This window comes from Triturus cristatus, chromosome 5_1 (assembly GCF_964204655.1).
Source record: "Triturus cristatus chromosome 5_1, aTriCri1.1, whole genome shotgun sequence".
Classification (NCBI taxonomy): Eukaryota; Metazoa; Chordata; class Amphibia; order Caudata; family Salamandridae; genus Triturus; species Triturus cristatus.
The window spans coordinates 210,450,351-210,478,176 of record NC_140587.1 but is presented as its reverse complement, the minus strand read 5'-3'; the positions used below and the strand labels follow the sequence as shown (position 1 = coordinate 210,478,176).

At 45.3% G+C, this 27,826-nt stretch overlaps 1 protein-coding gene across 1 annotated transcript in view; it reads right to left on the bottom strand.

The window, feature by feature from the left end:
• Positions 1 to 27,826, bottom strand: part of LOC146830648 (uncharacterized) — a 515,492-nt gene that overhangs the window by 444,828 nt on the left and 42,838 nt on the right. The window contains exon 2 of the mRNA XM_085604827.1: positions 8,815 to 8,916. Within this exon, the coding sequence (XP_085460953.1) occupies positions 8,815 to 8,916 (102 nt within the window). The remainder of the gene's footprint in view (positions 1 to 8,814; positions 8,917 to 27,826) is intronic.

Genomic DNA, 27,826 nt, shown 5'->3' with positions numbered 1-27,826 from the left:
CGGACGGGCCTCCCCCACCTCCCCAGGTGGAGGCTCGCCAGCAGATGAGGGCACCCCAACCGTCTTTTGACTCGCCGGCCAGCTAAGCTGCACCCAACCGTCTTTGACTCACCGGCCAGCTGAGCTGCACCCTGCCGCTGCACGCGACCACCGGACAACCGCCCAGGCACGGGTTCACCAGGATCACCACTAGCGCCCGACGCGGGGAGTGGGCCCCCGCAGCCAAATAATCGGGGACCCACCCCGGTGGTGATACCATCCAAACTGCTGTCGTCACTGCTACTGGAATCACCCCGGTGGCAGTACCATCCGAACTGCCGCTGTTTCAGCTGCTGGCTCCTCTCCGGTGGCTGTACCGAAGAGCTGCTGCTACTGCTGCCCTTGAACTCCGGCGGTCGACTCCTCCGGATCCAGGCCTAAAGCCCACCGTGAGACAATTCTGGACTCGAAAGCTTGTCTGCTTGGGCATGGGCCCCACCCTTGACAAAATGCTCCCCTCAGCCTTGCAGAATCGGCTGGAGTCATTTGACACTCGACTCCCGCGGACTTCCGGTAAGGACAAAACCGCCGCCATTGCTCTTTGCCCCGGACGGCAGCCACCTTGCCTCCGCTTGGTGCAGTGAGAAAGACTGGTTCGAAGCGTCGGCGGAAGAACCCGCCTGCTGCCCCGCCCCAAGAACGAACCATGACATTTCTACGGGGTCGCAGTGACGCCATGCTGACGCAAAGTTGACGCTAACGAAAGTTCTCGAACTACTGAAAGGGATTCTGGTCCAACAGCTAATTCATGGAAAGACTTAGACTGTACTCCGGCCCGACCTCGCCCCAAGATGGCGCCGATGTAGGAGAGGCCTACAAACCCTTGTGGCGTCCCAGTCACGTGACATTTGTGTTAAAAAGAGATATATATATATATATGCGATGCTTTCACACATGATGGTCGGGGAGGGGCGGGGAGGGAACCGATTATGTGCCGTAGTAGCGTTGCTCATGACACTCGACGCCTCTCACGCCGTGGCCGGCCTGAACGGTTGTAGGCCCGTATCTTGTATACTGACATTGTTTTAAATAAAGGGCCTCTTGAAGGAATTACGGAATCAGTGTCATGACTAATCACATAGGTTGATAAAGATTTCTACTTTTGAATAAATGATTGTTACTCCCAAGCAATAGAAAACAGGTAATGCAGTCCCCATTTGCCTGAATTTTTTTTGATTAACGGAATTTGTACCCATCACACCTATCTTTTTCCAAGAGTTGTTAAACAATGGCCAACCATAGCTCAGGGTATATGCCGAACGCAAGGTATGGTATCTTGCACCTTAATACACGACCGATTGAGAAATGCATGTACGACAAGGGAACCCGAATTTAGGAAATGAAATAAATTAGAGCATCTTTGTCTCGGACAAAAAGAATAATAGGTCTGCGGTATCATCCATTCCTGCGACTAGCCTGGTACGTGGTAAGTAGAACTTTTTCGTGTCTGCGCGCGCTAGGGTACTTTGAATGCTGCACATCCCCTCCCCTCTTTGTCCCCTCTATAGGTCACGACGAAGCCCCGACTGAAGAATGAAGTGGACATGGACCGTACCGAGTTCAATATCAGGGAAAATTTAGACAAACGTTGTGAGATAGTGCGTGAAGTGCAGACCACCATTGAGAACATGAGAAACTGTATGGCATGATTGTGCGCGTGTGCTATGATTACACGGTATGAATGTGTGTGCATCTCATGCTTGGGTCACTTGAAGAGAGCGTCACTGTATGATTGAAATGCTCGCCATCGATCAAAGGGAGGAGAATAAAGGGTCCGACACCCCCTAGGATAAACTACAAAATACTGAAAGTACGCAGCATGCATAGGAAAGGAGGACAGGAAAGGAGAGGTCCCGATGCTCAACGTAGCCCTGAGTCTCCATCTTAAGTTTCTGCGCTTGATGCATGTACTGTCACACCCTATCCGGCTTTCGTGTATACGTGATCACCGAATTTATGTCTTTTCCCCGCTTGTGTTTTCTTACATAGAACAGACCCATGCTACTCCATGCTGTGTGTGCACCAAGTGGCCTATTATCTTACCCATGTCTCTCTCTCTCGTTTTGTGTCGTATGTATGCCAAATAGCCTACTTGATGCACACCACTCTCTCTCTCTCTCTCTCTCTCTCTCTCTCTCTCTCTTTCTTTCTCTCTCTCTCTCTCTCTCTCTCTCTCTCTCTCTCACTCCCTCCCTCACTAAAAAGCCTTCTTACCCTCTTTTCTGTTTGAATAAATTAACGACACATACCTCCTCGGTAAGTGTATAATTGGCCTGGAGCACGGTGGTGTTCGAACAAATTGACTGAAACAAAACGACCGTACTTTGCCACGTTACTACCTCTCCTTTCTACAAATATTGAACTTAATTGGCTGAGAAAAGAAAGGACAGGTAAGACGACTGATGTCTCCCAATTTGGCCCTCATCACGGGGACTATATGTCAGTGGTTTCCATTTTTTCAGAGCTTTAACAACACCATCCCCACCGCCCAGAATTACCCCCGCCCAATTACCCCGAAATAGAATGTCTGAAGCACCCCGTTCTCCCAAGATAACCCCAGCCCTATAGCCGCCTCAGAGTATTTCGAACGAAACAGCTGATGACCTTATTCACTAATAATACATCGCCTAAAGTGATAAAGGGTTACCTATTGTCGCCAGCAAAAATAATGCTTAGCTTATGGATACTCGTGAGCCCGTGACAGTAGCACCTCGCTCTTTCTTTTCATAAACTTAGCAGTCCTCGGAAGGAAATATGTAGTAACAAAACTTGTGTTGAGACGAACGAGCCTCAGCCGGAGAAGCCGGTTCGAATTTTTAATAGGCTAGAAGGTTGACAGATGTCAGGCTTCCTGCAACCAGTATCGGACGCAGGAATCGGCACCTAGAGGGCCAGACGATGGACAGGGACACCCACAGAAACTTGCACCACAGCAATGATTAATAGATTAGTAACGCACACACTAACATCAGAGTTAAAAGACACCAATCATACAGCAACCGATAAAAACATGTCCGCAACTACTCGGTGGTTGGGAGAGAGGATGAAGTATGTAAATGTCTTCCCTGCCAACTCTCTAAGATTTTTGTTTCTTGTACCCATTTAAAGATAACGTGCTGCCATCGGAAGGGAGGGGTCGGACGTGACGCACAGCCTGGCTGCAGACCATGGAACATCTATGACATCGACCAAGGGGGAAGCTACGAAGCAAAAAGGGCGTGAGACGAGACACCATTTTCAGGATGATAAGCGCGAAGGGCTACATCGAGGCCCCCCTGCTCACTGACCAGCGTGCCTGAAGTCTCAACCCGTCGGGCCCGATTGATGGGCCCAGTGCTGGAAGATTCTGCTCCCCTTGGTCCACATTTTTTGATCCGATCCCACTCCACCCCCTCTTCCCTCGGCATCCCGAAGCACGTCACACCCTTCTCTCTCTCACCCAGGGGCCAGCTCACAGGGCCTCCGGCAGGGAGGCAGTCCCCAGTGGCAGTACCTCCTGGCACCCAGCAGCAGCAGCAGGCTCCCCTCAAGTTAGGAACACAGAGAGAGAACCACTTTCATGGGGTCACAGCCCCTTCTTACACACACATTTCCTTTGTCACAAACTGTAGGGCAAGGGGAGAACCAGTTACAACTGGTTCTGGTGCACTTTGTTTTGCTCAGCCCCTCTCCCTAGTCACAGGACAGGCTAGGGACATCAGACGCACCACAGGAGGTGGAGCCAGCATTGTGTAGGGAAGGCGCAGCCCTATTCAGGTCCCAGGTGCAACTCCTCCCTCTTATCTGCATGCAGATCTCTCTATTCACCACTGGGCTGACACACCCTGACTCCTGGACTTCCCCACACCATCCAGCACCTGTCAATCACAAGCCAGACATGTACTCCACATCAGGCAGGCAGACGCACAGCACACAGAAGTGCCAACTTCTAGAAGTGGCACTTCCCCTATAGTTATAATAAATTCGCGCACATCATTGCGCAGCATTTATTCTTACGAGTTTGCACATACTAAACTTGACCCTGCACTCCGTTCACACCAGGAACTACCATGGACACACATATCCCCCATGCATTCCTATGGGAGGGCCGGCCAGTCTCAGTAAATGTAACACAGAGCGCACGCACTTTACACTGGGACACAGTGGGACACAGTGCTAAAGTGCCTAGAGGCCTAAAACAAATAACATCAGGTCACATAAAAAGGCAAAAAGTTTAGGGGTAAACCTGCCAAGAGGGCCAAGTCCAACACCTATAAACACCCATGCTTACTTACTAACTCATTCACACCCTGACTTAACCCCTTCCATGCGGGGCGGATTCCCCCGCTGTGCTGAGCGCTGCTTGCGCGGGCGTGGTCATGACGGAACGGTTCCGTCATGAGCACAGCTCAACCGACGCTCATGACGGAACCGTTCCGTCATGAGCGCCGAAGGGGTTAAGGAATCACTTACATGTTTACTAACTTGCTCATTCATTTGTATGTGTTCACCCATATAATCAATCACTCATATATTCACTAATGTATTTATACACTGACTATGCACTTAAATTGTTCATATATACTAAGTCCTACCCATCGTCTGGAATATTCACTCTTATTCAATCAGATGTTCATGAAATCCTACTAATTCACATACTAATTTGTTGATGATGTATACTTACCTATGGAGTCATTGTTTCAAGACTGCCCTACTCGGCCACTCGCTCGTTTAGTAACTCACTCATTTAATTATTCACTTATTCACTTACTTATATATTCATTCTTTCAGCTACTTATTCACTCAAATGTAATGAAACCCTTTCCTTACTAGTTCTCTCCCTATTTTACTAATCATATATAATTACTTATTTGGCAGTTTACTCACTTACTGTTTAATTCATTCGGAGAGTGAATTACATTCCATGTAGTTACTCACAGACATATTAATTTACCCACCAGCTCACACATTGGCTCACTCATTTACATCATCAACCACCTACTTCTACATTTGCGTATTCTCTCCCTCATTCCAACACATTTACATGCTTATTAACTCACTTCCTGTTCACTTAAACACCCATGAACTAATGCTGTCAATGAATCATTGACCCACTAACATATTCACTCTTTCAATCACAAAGACAATCCCCCTCATTTTGGGAAGCCCAACATCCGCCAAAGTACAAGGGGTAATAACCCCCGCCTGAAATATCTGGAGATCACTGCCAGCCTGGCAGAGATCTCTATGGCTTCAGAGGAGTCACCCCAAAGCGGCTCCTCTGAAGGCATTGCTAGTGTGCTTAGTGTCCGATGAGCGGCTGCCATGTTTCATGCGGCCGCCCAGCAAACATTTTGATTTAAAGAAACAATCACCCAAAGTGGGAGTTTATATTTGTAAAAAGAAAAACTAGTGGCCCCAACACCCTAGGAGTTTTCTATCATTTCTACTATTTTTTTCTGTGTGGGACCTTAGGCTTTTCCTGCCAGCCCGTAAAAAGGAAACAAGCATTGGCATAGTCAATAGGTCTCGCCTTTGGGACCTTATAAGCATTTAGCCATGCAGCAATTTATCCTGGGTGCTACAACATCTACTGTTCTTTAATGTGGAAGCTTTGATACTAATAGACGAATATACTATGCGAGTCATTACATCGCGTGGCATTACAACGCGGTCCTCACAACGACCGCGTTGTTACCACGCAATGCCATTACTACGCAAGTCATTACATCGACTTGCAGTAGATGGCGCACTGACATTAGAAATATATAATTTAACTATTCCAACTCCAGCCTACGCAACAGTAGGGAAGGTGTTGTAATAGTAAACTATACTTTTCCTAATGTTAGCGCGCCATCTACTGCAATTTGATGTAATGACTTGCGTAGTAATGGCATCGCGGTGTATTCACCGCGATGTAAAGGTCGTTTCCCTAATAGGCACATTATAGCACAGCATTGAGTAGTACTTATTTAAAGAGTGATTTTTGTACAACTGGTAGTCTGAACTTGTGATTGATTGACCGATGCTTGTGAATTTTGTAATGTTATTATTGGAACACCTTCCTTAATCTTTATTTATTGATCCACTGAACTCCACAGGGTAACGCATTCAACTTGAAACCATACTTTTGCTGGGGGTACTGGTATTCTACTTGTGATAATGTATTGTTTTAAATGAACATCACCGCTAACTAGTCTTAATTAATACAAATGAAAGCCTGGTAGTGACAGGGTACACATTAAATGAATAATTCACTGTTAACCTCCGATGTCTAAACCGAATTCTTCTACAACACAATGCAGAATACACAATTTGTTCGTAAAATGGGATACTTCTTCAGCTACTGTAGAAATCCATTGTAAGAAACTGAGACATTTCACACTGTGCTGGGTTACAGGATGCATGTTTTTTCTGCCTTGTTTCTGTGATGGGACATCATGCTGCATCATTTTTTCAGAACTTTCTCAAGCAGCATATTGTGTATCCCTAGTAAGTGACAAAGTTTGAGACTGGGCATCCATCTGCACAATCATCTTACAGCCATACACAATGCCCTGTACGTGAAACACCGTTTGCAACTCTCAAGTAATGCATTCAAGCAACACATTTTTAAAGTGCTCCAATGCCTTATAAGGGTAGTATATAAAAGCAATAATTAAATCCCACGTTCCAAGCGGCACAGGCCATTCATTATATGTACATGCAAAGGTGCAGGAAGTTTGCTCACGGTATGAAAGACTGGAGTCCCCTATCCCCTTTTCTGTTTTGCAATTTGATATACAGTAATCTCGACCCAAAGTTATTGGAGCGCTTTACCTGAGCACCAGTTATATATTACTCAAGGTCAGATGCCTCTTTTAGGTATGGTGAGATTTAGTAGTTTGCCCAGAATCACAGGATAATGACCTGTTGCCGAGACTCAAACCTGGTTCCAAAGTCTGTAGTTCTGATTATGCACTAGCTCCAAAGCTACACCAACAATATTGCGTACATGAGGATCTCCTAGTGTTCGCATGAGAGATCCTTCCTCTCTTCGGAGTCACAGTATCATAGTGCTGGAAGGGTTGACCAGCTCCCATTGACACCCAAATCCTAGTAGCAACACTACCCTCATTCAGGGGCAGCTCCTCCACTACGGCAGAGGAGTATCGCCCCACTAATATCTCACAGTACGAGATGCAGAAACATAAAAACTGTAATATCTTTTAGTTATTGCCATTTTATGTTTGCTTTGCGCATTGCGGCTGGGCAGGGCTGCTTTGCTCTTTGAGCAGGACTGGAGAGGAGTGGTTAGTCCACTCCTGAGTGAGCAAAGACTGTTTGGTCGGCCGTCTTGGGCCGCCCAAACCAGTCATGTGCACACTGCCCTTCTACATGCAGGCTGCATTGCAGCCTGCATGGAGAACATGCCCACCCCACTAGCCCCTGGCTGAGCGTCATCCGGACCAATCACAATGCTGCAAGTGTAGCGTTGTGATTGGCTTAGGGGAGGGAGCCTGGCTACCTGCTTCCTGTTCCTGTCGTAGGCAGGACAGCAGGAGCAGAGAAGACGTGGGACCCAGAGGAGAGGTAAGTTTAATTAAAACATTTTTTTTTTATTTCACCGCTACACCCCCTGTGATCCCCTACTTCCCCCCTCGACGAATCCCATGCCTCCCTCTCGACCCATCACCCCCACCCCCGAGCCATGCTGGCCGCCACAGCCCTCATTGCTAGCATAAGGCCCAATAAGGAGAAATACCCAACTATCCAAAGAAAAAGAATAAAAACAGGTGCAGCCTACAAAATGAGGACTCACAGCAAAAAAGACACAGCCTACTATTTGGTGATCAAACTATCTACTGTTTTTATGTGGCCCGGATGTACTGACATTACAGACTAATGACATCCGTTAAAAGATCACAGCATGAAAAACAGGCATACGGCAAAATTCATGGGCGCTGGCACTGTCAGTTGTCAGCTTATTGAATAGTATGGTGAAATCCAGCAAATATGAGGCCATTCAACATGGTGGTGGTGTGTTATGCCTCTGACTGAAAGTTTTCTTTGTGCTTTGCCTAAGAGAACTCCTGGCATGTTAATATGGTGCGGTGGTTTTGTGGTGCACTGAGGCTCACGGGGGAAGATTGGTGGGGTGCTGAAATGAGGCACCCCACACGCTCCATAGATGTGACAGCATGAACCCACGTCCTAACAGGACATTTTTAAAACATTTTCCCAGACACAGAGCGACACGCTCCAAAGTGGAACAATAGCAGCAGTATGGCGCTGCTCCTGGCTGTTAACAAACAACTAAAAGGAGGGACGAAGAAGAAGGATTACACACCAGAAAGTAAGTCTTTCTAAAGGACAATCCAAATTACCCCAAAAATCCAAAAGGCAATGAGCATGTCTCAAGAGACTGCGCATGCGCGCTGCCTAGGCTCGACCTAAAAAAGGGTTGTTGGACCCTCCCCTCTAAATGGCACATGATCAGAGGTACTTAGAGTGAAGGCTCTGTCAGGCTATTTGTCTAAGGTAGAGGCTCATGTCTGCCCTAGGGACCCCATCTGTGAAAACATGGCAGTCTGCCGGACACTGAATAGACCGTGTAGACCGTCGGTTCTGCAGGAAAGGTACCCCGCTACATTCTTACATTTTTGGCAGAGTACCCTGTCTACCAAACACTAAAGGAGGCCCTATATTTCCTTTAAGTTTCAGGCTGTACACTAAATATCATCTCTTTGAAGCATCTGGTCTTGCAATCACAGTTCCTCTATAGTCAACAGCACACACTCCATGTTCGTTCATTACCTTGGTGCGGTCACAGAGACTGGCCCCCAACTCGAGCAGCTTTTCCACAATAGACAGCCGGTTCTCTCTCACTGCAATCATCAAGGGGGTCAAACCTGACTCCTGAGGGCGAAATGGAACACGTTAAAAATCAGCAGGCCATATGACAATTTACAAAACCTGGTTGTTGGATGGCAATGTTAATTGTAAGTAGAACTACCATCGAATGACTGTCATTATTGCTGTCATTGGATGGGCTCTATTGTAAACATGCAAGACGGTAAACAGGTGCAACATTCACCGAGCTGGTACTTTGAGTCTCTTCATGAATCCAGTTAGAATTATGAACTGAGCTAAACTTGACTAATCGAGGTTTTGCTAAAGATGTATGTTCCCAAACTGCAACATGTCTGCTAGACACTCACAGGTCAACATTAGCACTGGGTAAGGCTGGAGATCGGGAAACATCCATTACAACGCAGTCATTACATCGCACTGCTTTTACAACGCAAATGTTATAGAGCAACTGCCCTTACATCGTAGGCCATTACAACGCATGCCATTAAAACACATGCCATTACAATGTATTACAAGGTAAGTAAGGGAGATTTTTTTGTTTTAGTGTGGCATGGGTTTTGGGGTAGATGAGAATAGTAATTATTACCCCTACAGTATCCAACACTTTCCCTACTGTTGTACTCACTGGAGTGGGAATAGTAATTTGTACCCCTACACTATCCAACACTTACCCTACTGTTGCCCTAAAAGTATTATGCATTGTAATGGTATGCAAAGTAATGGTATGCGTTGTAATGGAATGTGTTGTAATGGTAGTATTTAAAAATGCGTTGTAATGGCATGCGTTGTAAAATCATGCGATGTAATGGTAGTTGCAATGTAAAAACTGTTTTGCAAAAACATGCGTTGTAATTGTTTGCATTGTACAGTCATATCTTCCTGGAGATCACACAAATTCTATGCTAAAAAGGTGTTATCAAGAAGCATGAAGTTCTATGATTCCATAATCATATTCTTGTATTTAACAAAAGGCCATTATCTTTCCAGTGCATCAGCCCTGATATCAAACTGCTCTGGGTTATGTATGGTCCTGATCTGATAATTATACATGTAGGATGGCCGCTACGACTGGGATTCATTATTAATTTAGTACAGTTAACACAAACACTGTTTCCAAGGTGCGTTTGGGCCATGCAATTGCTCTTGTACAATATAATATGTACATAACAGTGGAATAGATATGCACACAAAGGGGTCTATTAGGATGGTGGGCGGATCGCCCCCGCCGGGTCAGCGGTAACCACCGCTGGCCCAGTGGTGGCGATCCGCCCGCCATCCTTGCATGATTGATCCCCCGCCATATTAGTATGGCTGGGGGGTCCGTGGCGGATGGGAAGACCGTCCGCCGCTTTCCGCCAGTCGACTCGTCGACCGGGCGGAAGAAGGTCATAATATGGTGGCGGTGTCTGCAAGACACCGCCATCTATATTGACATGCAGGCCGTGACTCGCGCCGCCATGGAAAGGCTTGTGGTCTTTGCTGTTGGGGGCCCTTAGTAGGCCCCCAGGGTTATGGGGGTGCACATTGGCATGGACAAGCTGGCAGGCACCGCACCGTGCCTGTCACCTTGTGCATGCCAATGCACAACGTGCATCCACAGCGTTGTGGCGGGCGGTGCTGTCAACACCGCCCGCCACAATGTTGTGGATGGGGGATGCCACAGTGGCAGTGGCATCCTAATGGCACAGCGGGACCGCCGCACCTCTGGCGGATAGTCCTGCATACAGTTACGGCCATCGTATTAGACCCCAAAGTAGTTACATACGAATGTACTGACTCTATTATGCTGGCAAAAGTGTTAAATGAGAAAAACCTTTAAAAATATATATATGTATATATATATATATATATATATATATATCACTGAAAAAACCATAGGTTTCACACATGTTATAGTTAGCTGGACATTTTACTGATAAAAAACCAATGAAATTCCCCCGTTATAGTTACTGTAGGCAACTATAACTCACGCGACCGTAATCCTCTGCTGATGCTAATACTGTATTTAGACACTTATTTGCCCATATCTTCTTCCATTAAATTTTAGCTATACATATATTACAAATATTTTTTTTTCATAAAGACACATATGTCATCAGCAGAGGATTACGGTCGCGTGAGTTATAGTTGCCTACAGTAACTATAACGGGGGAATTTCATTGGTTTTTTATCAGTAAAATGTCCAGCTAACTATAACATGTGTGAAACCTATGGTTTTTTCAGTGAATTAGCAAGGTTTTTTAAATGCTATTTCCTAACTATAACGTGTGTGAAACCTATGGTTTTTTCAGTGAATTTGTACGGTTTTTTAAATGCTAAGTTACTTTACGCCATTTGTGGCGTGCGCGCCCACTTAACGCAGTTCGTTCCGTGCACGGTTTTTATCAACTTTAATAAGCCCTGTACATTTGGTGGCCTTCGGCCACCAAAAGCACAGGGGGTGAGGTCAATGTGGATAGTGTTTTTTTTATTTCGATTTTATAATTTCATGTTGCCAAAATTACGTTTTTTTTCTCTATTAATAAGCCCTGCACATTTGGTGGCCTGCGGCCACCAAAAGCACAGGGGGTGGGGTAAGTGTGGATAGTGTTTTTTTTATTTTTATTTTTTTACCGTAAGCGTACGGTAAGCTTACAGTAAGCGTACGGTAAGCGTACGGTAAGCTTACCCCGCGAAATTGCCGAAAAAAAAATAAAACCGTTTTTGCTCTTGGGGGATGTTTGGGGACTCCCTCAACATGACTATGTGGGAGGGAGTTGTCAAAACAGCCCCGTAACATGTTTTTGGCCATCATGTTTGATAAACAACACTCAGTGCGAGAGACAAAATGGCGGACGCCACTTCCTGGTTTCGGCCGATTCGAATGTTTACTAATAACTAAGAGCCAATCAGAATCGCGCTCGCGCACGCCACCGTAAGCTTACGGTAAGCGTACGGTAAGCGTACGGTAAGCGTACCGTAAGCGGGCTCAGATATATATATTGATTTAAAGGCTATTTTCTCAGAATCTACTGAACAGATTTACACCAAACCTACAAAAGGCACTTCCTTGACCTAGGGACTACCTCTCTGCCAAATTTCTAGTAATTCTGTTCAGCCGTTCGGGCTGTAGCTCGTTCTAAAGGTCCTATGGAAAAATGCATGGGAAAAACGCGTTTTGGGACCCCCCTTTTATCTCAGCCCCCGCTTGACGAATCCCCCCGAGACTTTCAGGGTAGGAGCGGAGCGTAGCGCCCCACCTATTTTGAGAAATTCGCGAGGATTCGTCGACCGGCGCCAAAGTTATTCAAAATAGAATGTTGAGGTTTTCCTATGGAAACGTGGTCCTAACTATAACTACCTACTGGCGACCGCCAGTAGGTAATATATATATATATATATATATATATATATATATATGGCCTGTTTTGAGCCTTGGATTTTATAATTTTGCTCAAATTGTTAGTTTTGCACCAATTGGTGTTCATTCATATTACAAATTATTGCTTCTTTGTGCTTTATTTTCTTTCAATTTTCATTCAGAATGATTACATGCAAGGATGGCTTGTGTATTTATGTGGTGGCATCTATTGCTTCTGCTTGCACAGTATTGATTGGCTAGGATTGAAAGCATAACATTGAGTCATGGAATTCACAATAACATGCTAGGACGCACGTACACACTAAGGGGCCGATTCCGATTCGGGTCGGAAGGGCACCGAATGCGATCCGTCCGGAAAAACTATGAGCCGTACGCGTGTTTTCCGTCTGATTCGTACAGCTGTACGAGCGAGCAAGTACGATGAGAGCTACGTGAAAATCACCGACCGAGTCATTTCCGGCTCCAAACCGCTTAGTACGTCTCGGCCGTAAGCTAACCGTGGCGTGCAATGGATGCGATTTATGACCGAGCCAGTACGATGTACGCGTCAGACAGCTGGTGCGAGCCGGAGTGTCCGGCTCGCAAAACGTCCGGGAAGTTGCCTTTGGGGGTCTGCGTCGGACTCCCTGTCATCCGCAGCCCTACGACTTGGACACAGGGTGAGACTCAAGGGTCTCCCCAACACAGGCATGTACGGTACGATGCATACCCACTGTAGGGGCACCCTTGCACTAGACGCACCCATTCAGTCAATGGGAGCCCATGTATGCGTCGTACGACCAGCTCCCATTGACTTTTATGGGAGGCCAACCGAACCGAGTCCGGCAGCATACGGCTGCATCGTACTTGCTCGGCTGGACTGCAGGACTCCGGCTCGGTTGAAAAACACTCCAGGTACGGCTCGGTCGGAGAGCTTTCCGACCCGGATCGGAATCGGGCCCTAACTATGATCATCTAACATGTGAATAACAGGATGCACTTCACTAATTGTAACACAGTACAAGGTGGTGCTTATTTTCTGCAGAATGTTGTTTGGATCACTACACGTTGTGTATATATGGAGTAGTCTTGTAGTATTGATTCAGTCACTAACCGTGATCAAGGCCTGTTCAGCAAAGACACGTAGGGAACAATTACAATGCATGCTTTTACAACGCGTTTTTTACATCGCAACTACCATTACATCGCATGATTTTACAACGCTTGCCATTACAACGCATTTTTAAAAACTACCATTACAACACATTCCACTGCAATGCATACAATTACAACGAATACCATTACAATGCATAATACTTTTAGGGCAACAGTAGGGTAAGTGTTGGATAGTGTAGGGATAAAAATTACTATTCCCAATCCAGTGAGTGCAACATTAGGATAAGTGTTGGATAGTGTGGGGGTAAAAAATACTATTCCCACTCCAGTGAGTGCAAAAGTAGGAAAAGTGTTGGATAGTGTAGGGGTAAAAATTACTATTCCCAAATAGCCCATAATCCACACCTATCCTAAAACAAAAAAATCTCCATTACTTACCTTATAATGCGTTGTAATGGCATGCGTTGTAATGGTATGCGTTGTAGTGTCATGCGTTTTGGTGACATGCGTTGTAATGGTATGCGTTGTAATGGCATGCGATGTAAAGGCAGTTGCGTTGTAACAGTTGCGTTGTAAAAGCAGTGCGATGTAATGACTGCGTTGTAATGGATGTTTCCCTGCGTAGGGTGTTGTTTCCTTGTTAATAAATTTGGATTGTGAACTGGCAATTCTGGAGTAAGCAACAGAGTTCCCTACCCGCCAACATTATGGTCTGCCCACCCAATTTAAAATTGGGTGGACCATATATTTGATGCCAGCCAAGACTCTATGTCATGGTCAAATCCTCCGATGGATTAAGGGCCATAAAAGGATTGGCTGTATATCTGCTCATCTAATTTAAATGGGTGGACATATAGATAATTTTCAATACCCGTCACTACCAGGAAATAAATGACGGTAAAGGGCATTGAAAAGTGCTCAATGCCCCCCTCACAATTGGAGAAAATTCCCATGGAACACCTAACCCCCTGAAGTTAGAATGAATCTCTCAACTGTTTCCTTCAAGAAAGAAGTCAAAGTACTCCTCATGCACACATTTCTTCCCTAGATCCTAAGATACCCATCCCGATTCCTCAATTATTATCATGACTACGGCTTACCGACTACTTTACTATTTTTGACTATTCAGTCCTGACATTACCCTCCCTTTTCCGTCACTGCCTGATCCTGCAGTTTTCTAGACTATGATACTTTTGTTTTTATTGGATTATCTCCTCCGCTCTCTGAACATTGTAAAGCCTCCCCTCCCTTTTCTGGGTACTACCTTATCCTGTATTTTGTCTCGAATATGATATTATTGTTATTATTGCACTGCTCTCTGTAAATTTGTTTAGCGCTGTGATACCCCCAAGAGTCATGTTCGCGAAATAAAAAAATTATTAAAATGGAGTGGGCATTGTTCTTTTTATTTTCAAAAGCAAAAAAAAAATTCACGTTGGGATTTTCTTTACAAAAATAAAATGGTAAGTAGTCTAAATATCGATTTTTATATATTGATATACAAAAATATCGAGTTTTATATATCGTTGGTAATAAATCTCGATGTTTTGTATATCGATGTTAAAAATATCGATTTTTAAGTGTGTGCAAAAATATCGAAGTGAATAATATCGAATGACAAAATATCGTAAATGTCAAACTATCGTTATAGCATTGTATTTTAAATATGTTTGTGTTATGAAGAAATTAATTGTATGTTATAATTTTTAGTAGAGTTTAGTTGTTTTTATAGGACATAAGGGTGGGTAGTGTTTGAAAATGTGTTGTGAAATATTTTGAAATTGTATTATTTATATATATAATTATGAATAAAAATGTACTATTTTGAAACATAATTTTAGGAGCAGGATTTTGGGTTTCTAGGTGATAAGGGTGGGGAGTGTGTGTTTTAAAAATATATTTGTGAAATTTTATTAACATTTAATAAAAATTAATTTACAATTTAAATTTTAGAATTTAGATTTATATTTTTTTATGTGGGATGTTGGGGTTATAGGGGATAAGGGTGGGGAGTGTTTTTAAAAATTGTGAAAAATGTCAAGTTTATTACAAAATTAAAATATTAAGGGGTCTATTAGGATGGAGGATGGATGGCTGCCGCTGGTCCGGCGGTGAAACCACTGGACCGGTGGCCACCTGCCATCGAAATCCGGAAAACCGCCAGTCCAGTTAGCATCGCGGTCGTGACCGCCACGGTGTGATTTTCTGCCCGCCACTTTTCCGCCGGTTGCAGTCCGCCCGCTTGCCTGGCGGGCAGAGCTGGACCACTACTATTGTTGTGGATCAGGGCCGAGCCCCGCCCGCACGATTATGATGCCGGCAGTAGCCAGCCTTTCCGCTGCTGTGGAACTGCCATGGAAAGGCATGCGTAGACATGTTCCAGGGGCCCATTGCGGACCCCCAATGTGTTGGGGGGAGTGTGGGTGCACTGGGGGGAGTGTGGGTGCACTGGGGGAGACCCCCCTACATGTCCCTGTAGCCTGATATGCAGTGCAGTGACATGCATAACATGCTCCTTTTCACACCACGGCGGTGCTGCTGGCAGCAGCAACCGCCGCAATGTTAATCGCCAGAATCCGACCACCGCGGTTGGATTTTGACTGCGGAGCATCCTAATTGGACCGGCAGTTATGCCGCGGTCGTTGCAGGCGGTCTTTTCCCGCTACCATGGCGGTCGGGGAGATTTTCTGACCGCCATCTTAATAGACCCCTAAATTTCTGAAGTTTAAATTTGAATTCAGAAATTTTATTTTAGGAGCAGGATATTGGGTTTATAGGGGATAAGGGTGGGCAGTGTTTTAAAAATTTTTACAAATTGTAATTTATTCAAAATTTTAAATATTTAATTTAGAATTTTAAATGTGAATTTAGAAATTAATTTTTAGGAGCGGGATGTTGAGTTTATAGGGGATAAGGGTGGGGTGTGTTTTTAAAAAAACATCTAGAAATGTATCATTTATTCAAAGTTTTAAATATTTAAGTTAGAATTTAAAATTTGAAATTAAAAATGTATTTTTAGGAGGGGGATGTTGGGTTTATAGGGTGTAAGGGTGGGGAATGTTTTAAAACAAAATTAAATTTTGTTAAATTTAAAAAAAAGTTAAATTCTTTATTTTAAATGTTTATAATTGAATTTAGAAAAAATATGTGTATGAGCGGGATGTTGCGTTTATAGGGGATAAGGGTGGGGAGTGTTTAAAAAAATAGTTTAGAATATGTTAATATTGTAATAATTTTTAATTACATTTGGAAACAAATATATTTATTTCTATGTTTATTTTGAGAACTAAGGGGTCTATTGCGATGGTGGGTGGACGGCGGTCCCGCGATTGAAATTAGGACGCATCCCACATTTTTTACATTGCGGCGGGCAGTGCTGTCAGCAGCACCCGCCGCAATGTAAAAAAGGCATGTTGTGAATTTGCATGCACAACGTGGCAGGCACCGCGTGGTGCCTGCCACCTTGTGAATGTAAATGCAGGGGAGTACCATACGTATCCCCCATGTGCACCCCCTCCCCCAACACCCTAGGGGCCCGCTACTTGCCCCCAACAGCAAAGTCCACAAGCCTTTCCATGGCGGCAATGCTGCCATGGAAAGGCGAGTGACCGCCTGCATCTTAATATGGATGGCGGTGTCTTGCAGACACCGCCACCATGTTAAGCCCCTTTCCCGCCCGGTCGACTCGTCAACCGGCGGAAAACCGACGGACGGTCTTCCCATCCACCGGAGTCCCCCCCGCCATCGTAATGTGGCCGGGGGGAAAGGTAGGCGGGCGGTGAATGTTGGCGGGCGGATCGCCACCGCCATGCGGGAGGTGGCAATCCGCCCGCCAACATAATCGGCCCCTATGATGTTGTGTTTATAGGGTGTAATGGTGGGAAATGTAAAAAAAAATGTAGGTCGATTAAAAATGTAAAAATTAAAAAACTTACATTTAAAATTTTACATTTTAGTTTATGAGTATATGTTTTAGTATTCTGATGTGTTTTTAGGGGATAATGGTGGGTAGTTGTTTTTAATTTTTGTTGATATTGTTTATATTAAAAAAGAAACAATTTTTTTAATTTATATTATATATTTCTTTGCAGAAATATACATTAATAAGTGAGATGTTGTATTTAATAGTGGATAATGTAGTTATTTTATAAAAAAATTTTATAAATATTTTTACATTTAAATTTTATGTAAATTTATTTGTGACTGGAGTTGGAATAGTAAATTAATTAGGTTTAGTGTCCAGCACTTTCCTCAATTTATTTTAGACTGGATAGGGAATAGTAAATTGTTGGAACGTGGGTTATTGGTAGGGGAAAATGTAGGTCTGCCACTGGAAATAAGGCCACTAACATATGATAGGACTCAGCATAGGTCTTAGAAAATTATTACTATGCTCAACACTTGGTAACGTGGCTGCGAGCAGACAGGCTTAACTTCAAAGACAGGTATGTAAAGCATTTAAAAATACCATTTCAGTAAATAATTAAGACACAACACATATTAAAAGTCCACTTTATAATAATAGGAAATATTTTTATCTTCAAAATGACACCTATACGACGAAAATCCATTGTAGGGAACCGGAGATATGAATTTTCAAAGATGTAATAAAATATAGCACTTAGAAGATTATACCACCATTTGTGATACCTGCTCGCAATAGACCGGGCCAAAGTAAAAGTTTCAGGCCGGGCGCGATGGACACCTGAGTGCAAATGCAGGGGGGTACCTATGTGTCCCCTACCCCCAACACCCTGGGGGCCCGCAACGGGTCCCCAACTGAGAAGCCCGCATGCCTTTCCATGGCAGCAACGCCGCCACGGAAAGGCTGCTTCCCGCTGCCATTATAGTATGGATGGCGGTGTCTAGCAGACACTGCCACCATATGCAACACTTTTCCGCCCGGTCGACAAGTCGACCGGGCGGAAAAGCGGCAGATGGTCTTCCCGTCCACCGCGGTACCCCCTGCCAACATAATATGGCAGGGGGAAATGAGAGACGGGCCGAGAATAATGTTCGGCGGATCGCCACCGCCATGTGGGCGGTGGCGATCCGCCCGACATACTAATAGACCCCTTACAAACTTTTCTGGAGCTTTTCTTCCCGAGGGTCCTCAAAGCTCCCAGCCAGTCCAGATCCGGAGAGGGTTCGCTGGCTTGGCTTGTGACGAGGTCCCGGTCAACTTCCCTGGAGCGGACTTAGAACATTTCTCAAGATCGCTTCAGTGGGGCAACCCAGGAATCCAGGCCGGCATGCGATGGAAGATAGGCGGCTTGGCTCTCGCGGTAGCTGCCGGTCACCTTTTCGACGAGCGGACTTAGAAACTTTTCTGGATCTTTTTCTCGCGGGGTCTCTCGATGATCCTCATGTAGCCGGATCCGGTGACAACATTATGGTCTGCCCACCCAATTTAAAATTGGGTGGACCATATATTTGATGCCAGCCAAGACTCTATGTCATGGTCAAACCCTCCGATGGATTAAGGGCCATCAAAGGATTGGCTGTATATCTGCTCATCTAATTTAAATGGGTGGACATATAGATAATTTTCAATACCCGTCACTACCAGGAAATAAATGACGGTAAAGGGCATTGAAAAGTGCTCAATGCCCCCCTCACAATTGGAGAAAATTCCCATGGAACACCTAACCCCCTGAAGTTAGAATGAATCTCTCAACTGTTTCCTTCAAGAAAGAAGTCAAAGTACTCCTCATGCACACATTTCTTCCCTAGATCCTAAGATACCCATCCCGATTCCTCAATTATTATCATGACTACGGCTTACCGACTACTTTACTATTTTTGACTATTCAGTCCTGACATTACCCTCCCTTTTCCGTCACTGCCTGATCCTGCAGTTTTCTAGACTATGATACTTTTGTTTTTATTGGATTATCTCCTCCGCTCTCTGAACATTGTAAAGCCTCCCCTCCCTTTTCTGGGTACTACCTTATCCTGTATTTTGTCTCGAATATGATATTATTGTTATTATTGCACTGCTCTCTGTAAATTTGTTTAGCGCTGTGATACCCCCAAGAGTCATGTTCGCGAAATAAAAAAATTATTAAAATGGAGTGGGCATTGTTCTTTTTATTTTCAAAAGCAAAAAAAAAATTCACGTTGGGATTTTCTTTACAAAAATAAAATGGTAAGTAGTCTAAATATCGATTTTTATATATTGATATACACAAATATCGAGTTTTATATATCGTTGGTAATAAATCTCGATGTTTTGTATATCGATGTTAAAAATATCGATATTTAAGTGTGTGCAAAAATATCGAAGTGAATAATATCGAATGACAAAATATCGTAAATGTCAAACTATCGTTATAGCATTGTATTTTAAATATGTTTGTGTTATGAAGAAATTAATTGTATGTTATAATTTTTAGTAGAGTTTAGTTGTTTTTATAGGATATAAGGGTGGGTAGTGTTTGAAAATGTGTTGTGAAATATTTTGAAATTGTATTATTTATATATATAATTATGAATAAAAATGTACTATTTTGAAACATAATTTTAGGAGCTGGATTTTGGGTTTCTAGGTGATAAGGGTGGGGAGTGTTTTAAAAATATATTTGTGAAATTTTATTAACATTTAATAAAAATTAATTTACAATTTAAATTTTAGAATTTTGATTTATATTTTTTTATGTGGGATGTTGGGGTTATAGGGGATAAGGGTGGGGAGTGTTTTTAAAAATTGTGAAAAATGTCAAGTTTATTATAAAATTAAAATATTAAGGGGTCTATTAGGATGGAGGATGGATGGCTGCCGCTGGTCCGGCGGTGCAACCACTGGACCGGCGGCCACCTGCCATCGAAATCCGGAAAACCGCCAGTCCAGTTAGCATCGCGGTCGTGACCGCCACGGTGTGATTTTCTGCCCGCCACTTTTCCGCCGGTTGCAGTCCGCCCGCTTGCCTGGCGGGCAGAGCTGGACCACTACTATTGTTGTGGATCAGGGCCGAGCCCCGCCGGCACGATTATGATGCCGGCGGTAGCCAGCCTTTCCGCTGCTGTGGAACTGCCATGGAAAGGCATGCGTAGACATGTTCCAGGGGCCCATTGCGGACCCCCAATGTGTTGGGGGGAGTGTGGGTGCACTGGGGGGAGTGTGGGTGCACTGGGGGAGACCCCCCCTACATGTCCCTGTAGCCTGATATGCAGTGCAGTGACATGCATAACATGCTCCTTTTCACACCACGGCGGTGCTGCTGGCAGCAGCAACCGCCGCAATGTTAATCGCCAGAATCCGACCACCGCGGTTGGATTTCGACTGCGGAGCATCCTAATTGGACCGGCAGTTATGCCGCGGTCGTTGCAGGCGGTCTTTTCCCGCTACCATGGCGGTCGGGGAGATTTTCTGACCGCCATCTTAATAGACCCCTAAATTTCTGAAGTTTAAATTTGAATTCAGAAATTTTATTTTAGGAGCAGGATATTGGGTTTATAGGGGATAAGGGTGGGCAGTGTTTTAAAAACAAATTTTACAAATTGTAATTTATTCAAAATTTTAAATATTTAATTTAGAATTTTAAATGTGAATTTAGAAATTAATTTTTAGGAGCGGGATGTTGAGTTTATAGGGGATAAGGGTGGGGTGTGTTTTTAAAAAAACATCTAGAAATGTATCATTTATTCAAAGTTTTAAATATTTAAGTTCGAATTTAAAATTTGAAATTAAAAATGTATTTTTAGGAGGGGGATGTTGGGTTTATAGGGTGTAAGGGTGGGGAATGTTTTAAAACAAAATTAAATTTTGTTAAATTTAAAAAAAAGTTAAATTCTTTATTTTAAATTTTTATAATTGAATTTAGAAAAAATATGTGTATGAGCGGGATGTTGCGTTTATAGGGGATAAGGGTGGGGAGTGTTTAAAAAAATAGTTTAGAATATGTTAATATTGTAATAATTTTTAATTACATTTGGAAACAAATATATTTATTTCTATGTTTATTTTGAGAACTAAGGGGTCTATTGCGATGGTGGGTGGACGGCGGTCCCGCGATTGAAATTAGGACGCATCCCACATTTTTTACATTGCGGCGGGCAGTGCTGTCAGCAGCACCCGCCGCAATGTAAAAAAGGCATGTTGTGAATTTGCATGCACAACGTGGCAGGCACCGCGTGGTGCCTGCCACCTTGTGAATGTAAATGCAGGGGAGTACCATACGTATCCCCCATGTGCACCCCCTCCCCCAACACCCTAGGGGCCCGCTACTTGCCCCCAACAGCAAAGTCCACAAGCCTTTCCATGGCGGCAATGCTGCCATGGAAAGGCGAGTGACCGCCTGCATCTTAATATGGATGGCGGTGTCTTGCAGACACCGCCACCATGTTAAGCCCCTTTCCCGCCCGGTCGACTCGTCAACCGGCGGAAAACCGACGGACGGTCTTCCCATCCACCGGAGTCCCCCCCGCCATCGTAATGTGGCCGGGGGGAAAGGTAGGCGGGCGGTGAATGTTGGCGGGCGGATCACCACCGCCATGCGGGAGGTGGCAATCCGCCCGCCAACATAATCGGCCCCTATGATGTTGTGTTTATAGGGTGTAATGGTGGGAAATGTAAAAAAAAATGTAGGTCGATTAAAAATGTAAAAATTAAAAAAATTACATTTAAAATTTTACATTTTAGTTTATGAGTATATGTTTTAGTATTCTGATGTGTTTTTAGGGGATAATGGTGGGTAGTTGTTTTTAATTTTTGTTGATATTGTTCATATTAAAAAAGAAACAATTTTTTTAATTTATATTATATATTTGTTTGCAGAAATATACATTAATAAGTGAGATGTTGTATTTAATAGTGGATAATGTAGTTATTTTATAAAAAAATGTTTAAATATTTTTACATTTAAATTTTATGTAAATTTATTTGTGACTGGAGTTGGAATAGTAAATTAATTAGGTTTAGTGTCCAGCACTTTCCTCAATTTATTTTAGACTGGATAGGGAATAGTAAATTGTTGGAACGTGGGTTATTGGTAGGGGAAAATGTAGGTCTGCCACTAGAAATAAGGCCACTAACATATGATAGGACTCAGCATAGGTCTTAGAAAATTATTACTATGCTCAACACTTGGTAACGTGGCTGCGAGCAGACAGGCTTAACTTCAAAGACAGGTATGTAAAGCATTTAAAAATACTATTTCAGTAAATAATTAAGACACAACACATATTAAAAGTCCAATTTATAATAATAGGAAATATTTTTATCTTCAAAATGACACCTATACGACGAAAATCCATTGTAGGGAACCGGAGATATGAATTTTCAAAGATGTAATAAAATATAGCACTTAGAAGATTATAGCACCATTTGTGATACCTGCTCGCAATAGACCGGGCCAAAGTAAAAGTTTCAGGCCGGGCGCGATGGACACCTGAGTGCAAATGCAGGGGGGTACCTATGTGTCCCCTACCCCCAACACCCTGGGGGCCCGCAACGGGTCCCCAACTGAGAAGCCCGCATGCCTTTCCATGGCAGCAACGCCGCCACGGAAAGGCTGCTTCCCGCTGCCATTATAATATGGATGGCGGTGTCTAGCAGACACTGCCACCATATGCAACCGTTTTCCGCCCGGTCGACAAGCGGCAGATGGTCTTCCCGTCCACCGCGGTACCCCCTGCCAACATAATATGGCAGGGGGAAATGAGAGACGGGCCGAGAATAATGTTCGGCGGCTCGCCACCGCCATGTGGGCGGTGGCGATCCGCCCGACATACTAATAGACCCCTTACAAACTTTTCTGGAGCTTTTCTTCCCGAGGGTCCTCAAAGCTCCCAGCCAGTCCAGATCCGGAGAGGGTTCGCCGGCTTGGCTTGTGACGAGGTCCCGGTCAACTTCCCTGGAGCGGACTTAGAACATTTCTCAAGATCGCTTCAGTGGGGCAACCCACGAATCCAGGCCGGCATGCGATGGAAGATAGGCGGCTTGGCTCTCGCGGTAGCTGCCGGTCACCTTTTCGACGAGCGGACTTAGAAACTTTTCTGGATCTTTTTCTCGCGGGGTCTCTCGATGCTCCTCATGTAGCCGGATCCGGTGATGGTTCACCGGCTTCAGATTTCTTCTAGTCTTTGGAAGTTGGAGCGATGGAGCTTTTAGCGGGACGAACCAGGTTAGCTTGGCCGGCTCGCGGTTGAAGGCAGGCGGCCTGGCTGGCCAGGTTGAGTCGGTCCCTCAATGGAGCTTTTTTTCAAAGTTGCTTCAAAGTTCTCCAAACTTCTTCCTAAAGTTCCTCAAGGGGTCCCAAAGTGTCTCAAACTTACTCCAAGAGTCTGGAAGCTCCAAGATGGTCTTTGAAAGTTGAGGACGTCAGTTCCCACAATCCACTTGTACAAAACCCTCACAAATCCACTGATGGTTCTCCAAGGTGTAGATTTAGTTGGTGATGTTCCAGTGGAGCTCTTTTAACCTGTAGCTTTCAAGGAGTCCACAAAGCGGCAGACGGTCTTCCCATCCGCCGCGGTACCCCCTGCCATCATAATATGGCAGGGGGAAATGGGAGGCAGGCTGAGGATAATGTTCGGCGGATCGCCACCGCCATGTGGGTGGTGACGATCCGCCCGACATACTAATAGACCCCTTAGAAACTTTTCTGAAGCTTTTTTTCCCGAGGGTCCTCAAAGCTCCCAGCCAGTCCGGATCCGGTGAGGGTTCGCCGGCTTGACTTATGACGAGGTTCCGGTCAACTTGCCTGGAGCGGACTTAGAAAATTTCTCAAGATCGCTTCAGTGGGGCAACCCAGGAATCCAGGCTGGCATGCAATAGTAGACAGGCGGCTTGGCTCTCGCGGTAGCTCCCAGTCACCTTTTCTACGAGTGGACTTAGAAACTTTTCTGGAGCTTTTTCTCGCGGGGTCTCTCGATGCTCCTCATGTAGCCGGATCCGGTGAGGGTTCGCCGGCTTCAGATTTCTTCTCGTCCTGGTCAATGTCTGGAAGTTGGATCGATGGAGCTTTTAGCGGGACGAACCAGGTTGGCTTGGCCGGCTCGCGGTTGAAGGCAGGCGGCCTGGCTGGCCAGGTTGAGTAGGTCCCTCAATGGAGCTTTTTAGGTCTCGCCTAGCGTTGCAGCGCCACTGGAGTCAAGCTATCCTGGCTGATGACGGCTGATAGCCAGAAACCGGTCCTAGGATGCTTGATTCCGGTCCAGGGAAGACATGGCTTGGCAGTTCGGGCTGGACTGTTCCCATGAGGCACAGGGTCAAGACTGATTTGCATATGGCCATGTCTAAACTGGGGTGGCGTAGTGGGCAAAAGAACAATGGATTTAACCCAGATCTCTTGACTGGGGGCGAATGTCTGCATTGTCAGCATTCCGTCCATCATCTGTTTGTTGTAACGCTTTTCACCCTAAGTGGGATGGGTATTCCCAGACGTGGGACCCGTGCTCACTACGCCACTGGAGTCAAGCTATCCTGGCTGATGACGGCTGATAGACAGAAACCGGTCCTAGGATGCTTGATTCCGGTCCAGGGATGACATGGCTTGGCAGTTCGGGCTGGACTGTTCCCATGAGGCACAGGGTCAAGACTGATTTGCATATGGCCATGTCTAAACTGGGGTGGCGTAGTGGGCAAAAGAACGATGGATTTAATCCAGATCTCTTGACTGGGGGAGAATGTCTGCATTGTCAGCATTCCGTCCATCATCTGTTTGTTGTAACTCTTTTCGCCCTAAGTGGGATGGGTATTCCCAGACGTGGGACCCGTGCTCACTACGCCACTGGAGTCAAGCTATCCTGGCTGATGACGGCTGATAGCCAGAAACCGGTCCTAGGATGCTTGATTCCGGTCCAGGGAAGACATGGCTTGGCAGTTCGGGCTGGACTGTTCCCATGAGGCACAGGGTCAAGACTGATTTGCATATGGCCATGTCTAAACTGGGGTGGCGTAGTGGGCAAAAGAACGATGGATTTAACCCAGATCTCTTGACTGGGGGAGAATGTCTGCATTGTCAGCATTCTGTCCATCATCTGTTTGTTGTAACGCTTTTCGCCCTAAGTGGGATGGGTATTCCCAGACGTGGGACCCGTGCTCACTACGCCACTGGAGTCAAGCTATCCTGGCTGATGACGGCTGATAGCCAGAAACCGGTCCTAGGATGCTTGATTCCGGTCCAGGGAAGACATGGCTTGGCAGTTCGGGCTGGACTGTTCCCATGAGGCACAGGGTCAAGACTGATTTGCATATGGCCATGTCTAAACTGGGGTGGCGTAGTGGGCAAAAGAACAATGGATTTAACCCAGATCCCTTGCCTGGGGGAGAATGTCTGCATTGTCAGCATTCTGTCCATCATCTGTTTGTTGTAACGCTTTTTGCCCTAAGTGGGATGGGTATTCCCAGACGTGGGACCCGTGCTCACTACGCCACTGGAGTCAAGCTATCCTGGCTGATGACGGCTGATAGCCAGAAACCAGTCCTAGGATGCTTGATTCCGGTCCAGGGAAGACATGGCTTGGCAGTTCGGGCTGGACTGTTCCCATGAGGCACAGGGTCAAGACTGATTTGCATATGGCCATGTCTAAACTGGGGTGGCGTAGTGGGCAAAAGAACGATGGATTTTACCCAGATCTCTTGACTGGGGGAGAATGTCTGCATTGTCAGCATTCCGTCCATCATCTGTTTGTTGTAACGCTTTTCGCCCTAAGTGGGATGGGTATTCCCAGACGTGGGACCCGTGCTCACTACGCCACTGGAGTCAAGCTATCCTGGCTGATGACGGCTGATAGCCAGAAACCGGTCCTAGGATGCTTGATTCCGGTCCAGGGAAGACATGGCTTGGCAGGTCGGGCTGGACTGTTCCCATGAGGCACAGGGTCAAGACTGATTTGCATATGGCCATGTCTAAACTGGGGTGGCGTAGTGGGCAAAAGAACGATGGATTTAACCCAGATCTCTTGACTGGGGGAGAATGTCTGCATTGTCAGCATTCTGTCCATCATCTGTTTGTTGTAACGCATTTCGCCCTAAGTGGGATGGGTATTCCCAGACGTGGGACCCGTGCTCACTACGCCACTGGAGTCAAGCTATCCTGGCTGATGACGGCTGATAGCCAGAAACCGGTCCTAGGATGCTTGATTCCGGTCCAGGGAAGACATGGCTTGGCAGTTCGGGCTGGACTGTTCCCATGAGGCACAGGGTCAAGACTGATTTGCATATGGCCATGTCTAAACTGGGGTGGCGTAGTGGGCAAAAGAGCGATGGATTTAACCCAGATCTCTTGACTGGGGGAGAATGTCTGCATTGTCAGCATTCCGTCCATCATCTGTTTGTTGTAACGCCATCGCTTTGCGAGGCATGCAGTATATACTGTAGTGTGGAAGCTTCGTGGAAGCTCCTCCCACTCTCTTCCCATTGGGTTTTGTCTTAAATGCTGCCTTCCGATTGGTTTGAGGCTTGTTAGTCAATCCTCATTCTTCATTTGTATCCTTCCATGGCTATTGGCCCCTTTACTCCTAACACTATTTTCTTCCCTGTCTCCCCACCCCATCGCCCCCTCCCTCAGTCTGTGACTTTTCAACCTCCCCTGCCCCTCTCCCCACACTCTCGTTTGTGTTTTCTTGCCTGCCGGCACTTCCGTTTTCATCTTTATTATTGCCACCTTGAAATATGCGCTTTCAAGATGCATGCTGTACAAAAACTTCTCGTGTTTAATGAACTAGATTTTAATGTTACTCTAAATATAATAAGACTCTAGGCAACATTCGGGGTATGCATGGCAACTGACGCCTCTTAGTTCACAAATGGCATTGTTGTTGGGCAGGAGGAGCAGCAGTGTTTTAACTCATGCTTAAAACAAGCACTTTTAATAACTTCCTCTCAATTCAGTGCTATAATCTTGTGTACTGAGGTGACGCGCTAAAGAAATGCACTTTTTTGAATTCTGAAGAGACAGTATCGCTCATTTACATCATGTTTACTGTAGGATTAACATGCCGATCCTTTTCACGTCTCGCCCACTGGCTCGTATACGCTTGACTCTTCTCCGGCTGGCTCTACCTGCTAATTAATATATTGGTGTGCGCACCTCTAACAAAGAGAGGTGAATGAATACATGACAGTGAGCCCGGTAGATGGTAGAAAAATAGACTGGTGCAGAAAAACAGACAAAGTCAGTCTCCATTGCCTCACGTCAGAATCATCACTTTCAATAACCTGGAAATCTGCCGGCAACTCCCGCATGCCCCAACCTCATCCCCCTCACCTATTCTTAGCAGAAGCGGCAGATTCTGAGCTGTGCCCTGCTGGTGCAGAGGAGCATGACAGAGTCTGTAGAAGCGCTAGGATCCCTAGCCTCTACTGACGGGCACCTAAGCCTTCCGGGTGCCTTCACACTCAGGATAAATGAATACATTTTGTTCTGTGCTTTAGTCGACCCTCTGTGAGCACTGTCTGGTAGATGAACCTCTGTGTTAATAAACACATTCAACGAGGTGGTTGGGTACAAACAAACAACAGCCACAAAACCGTACGTTTTGAACGTGTAGTTA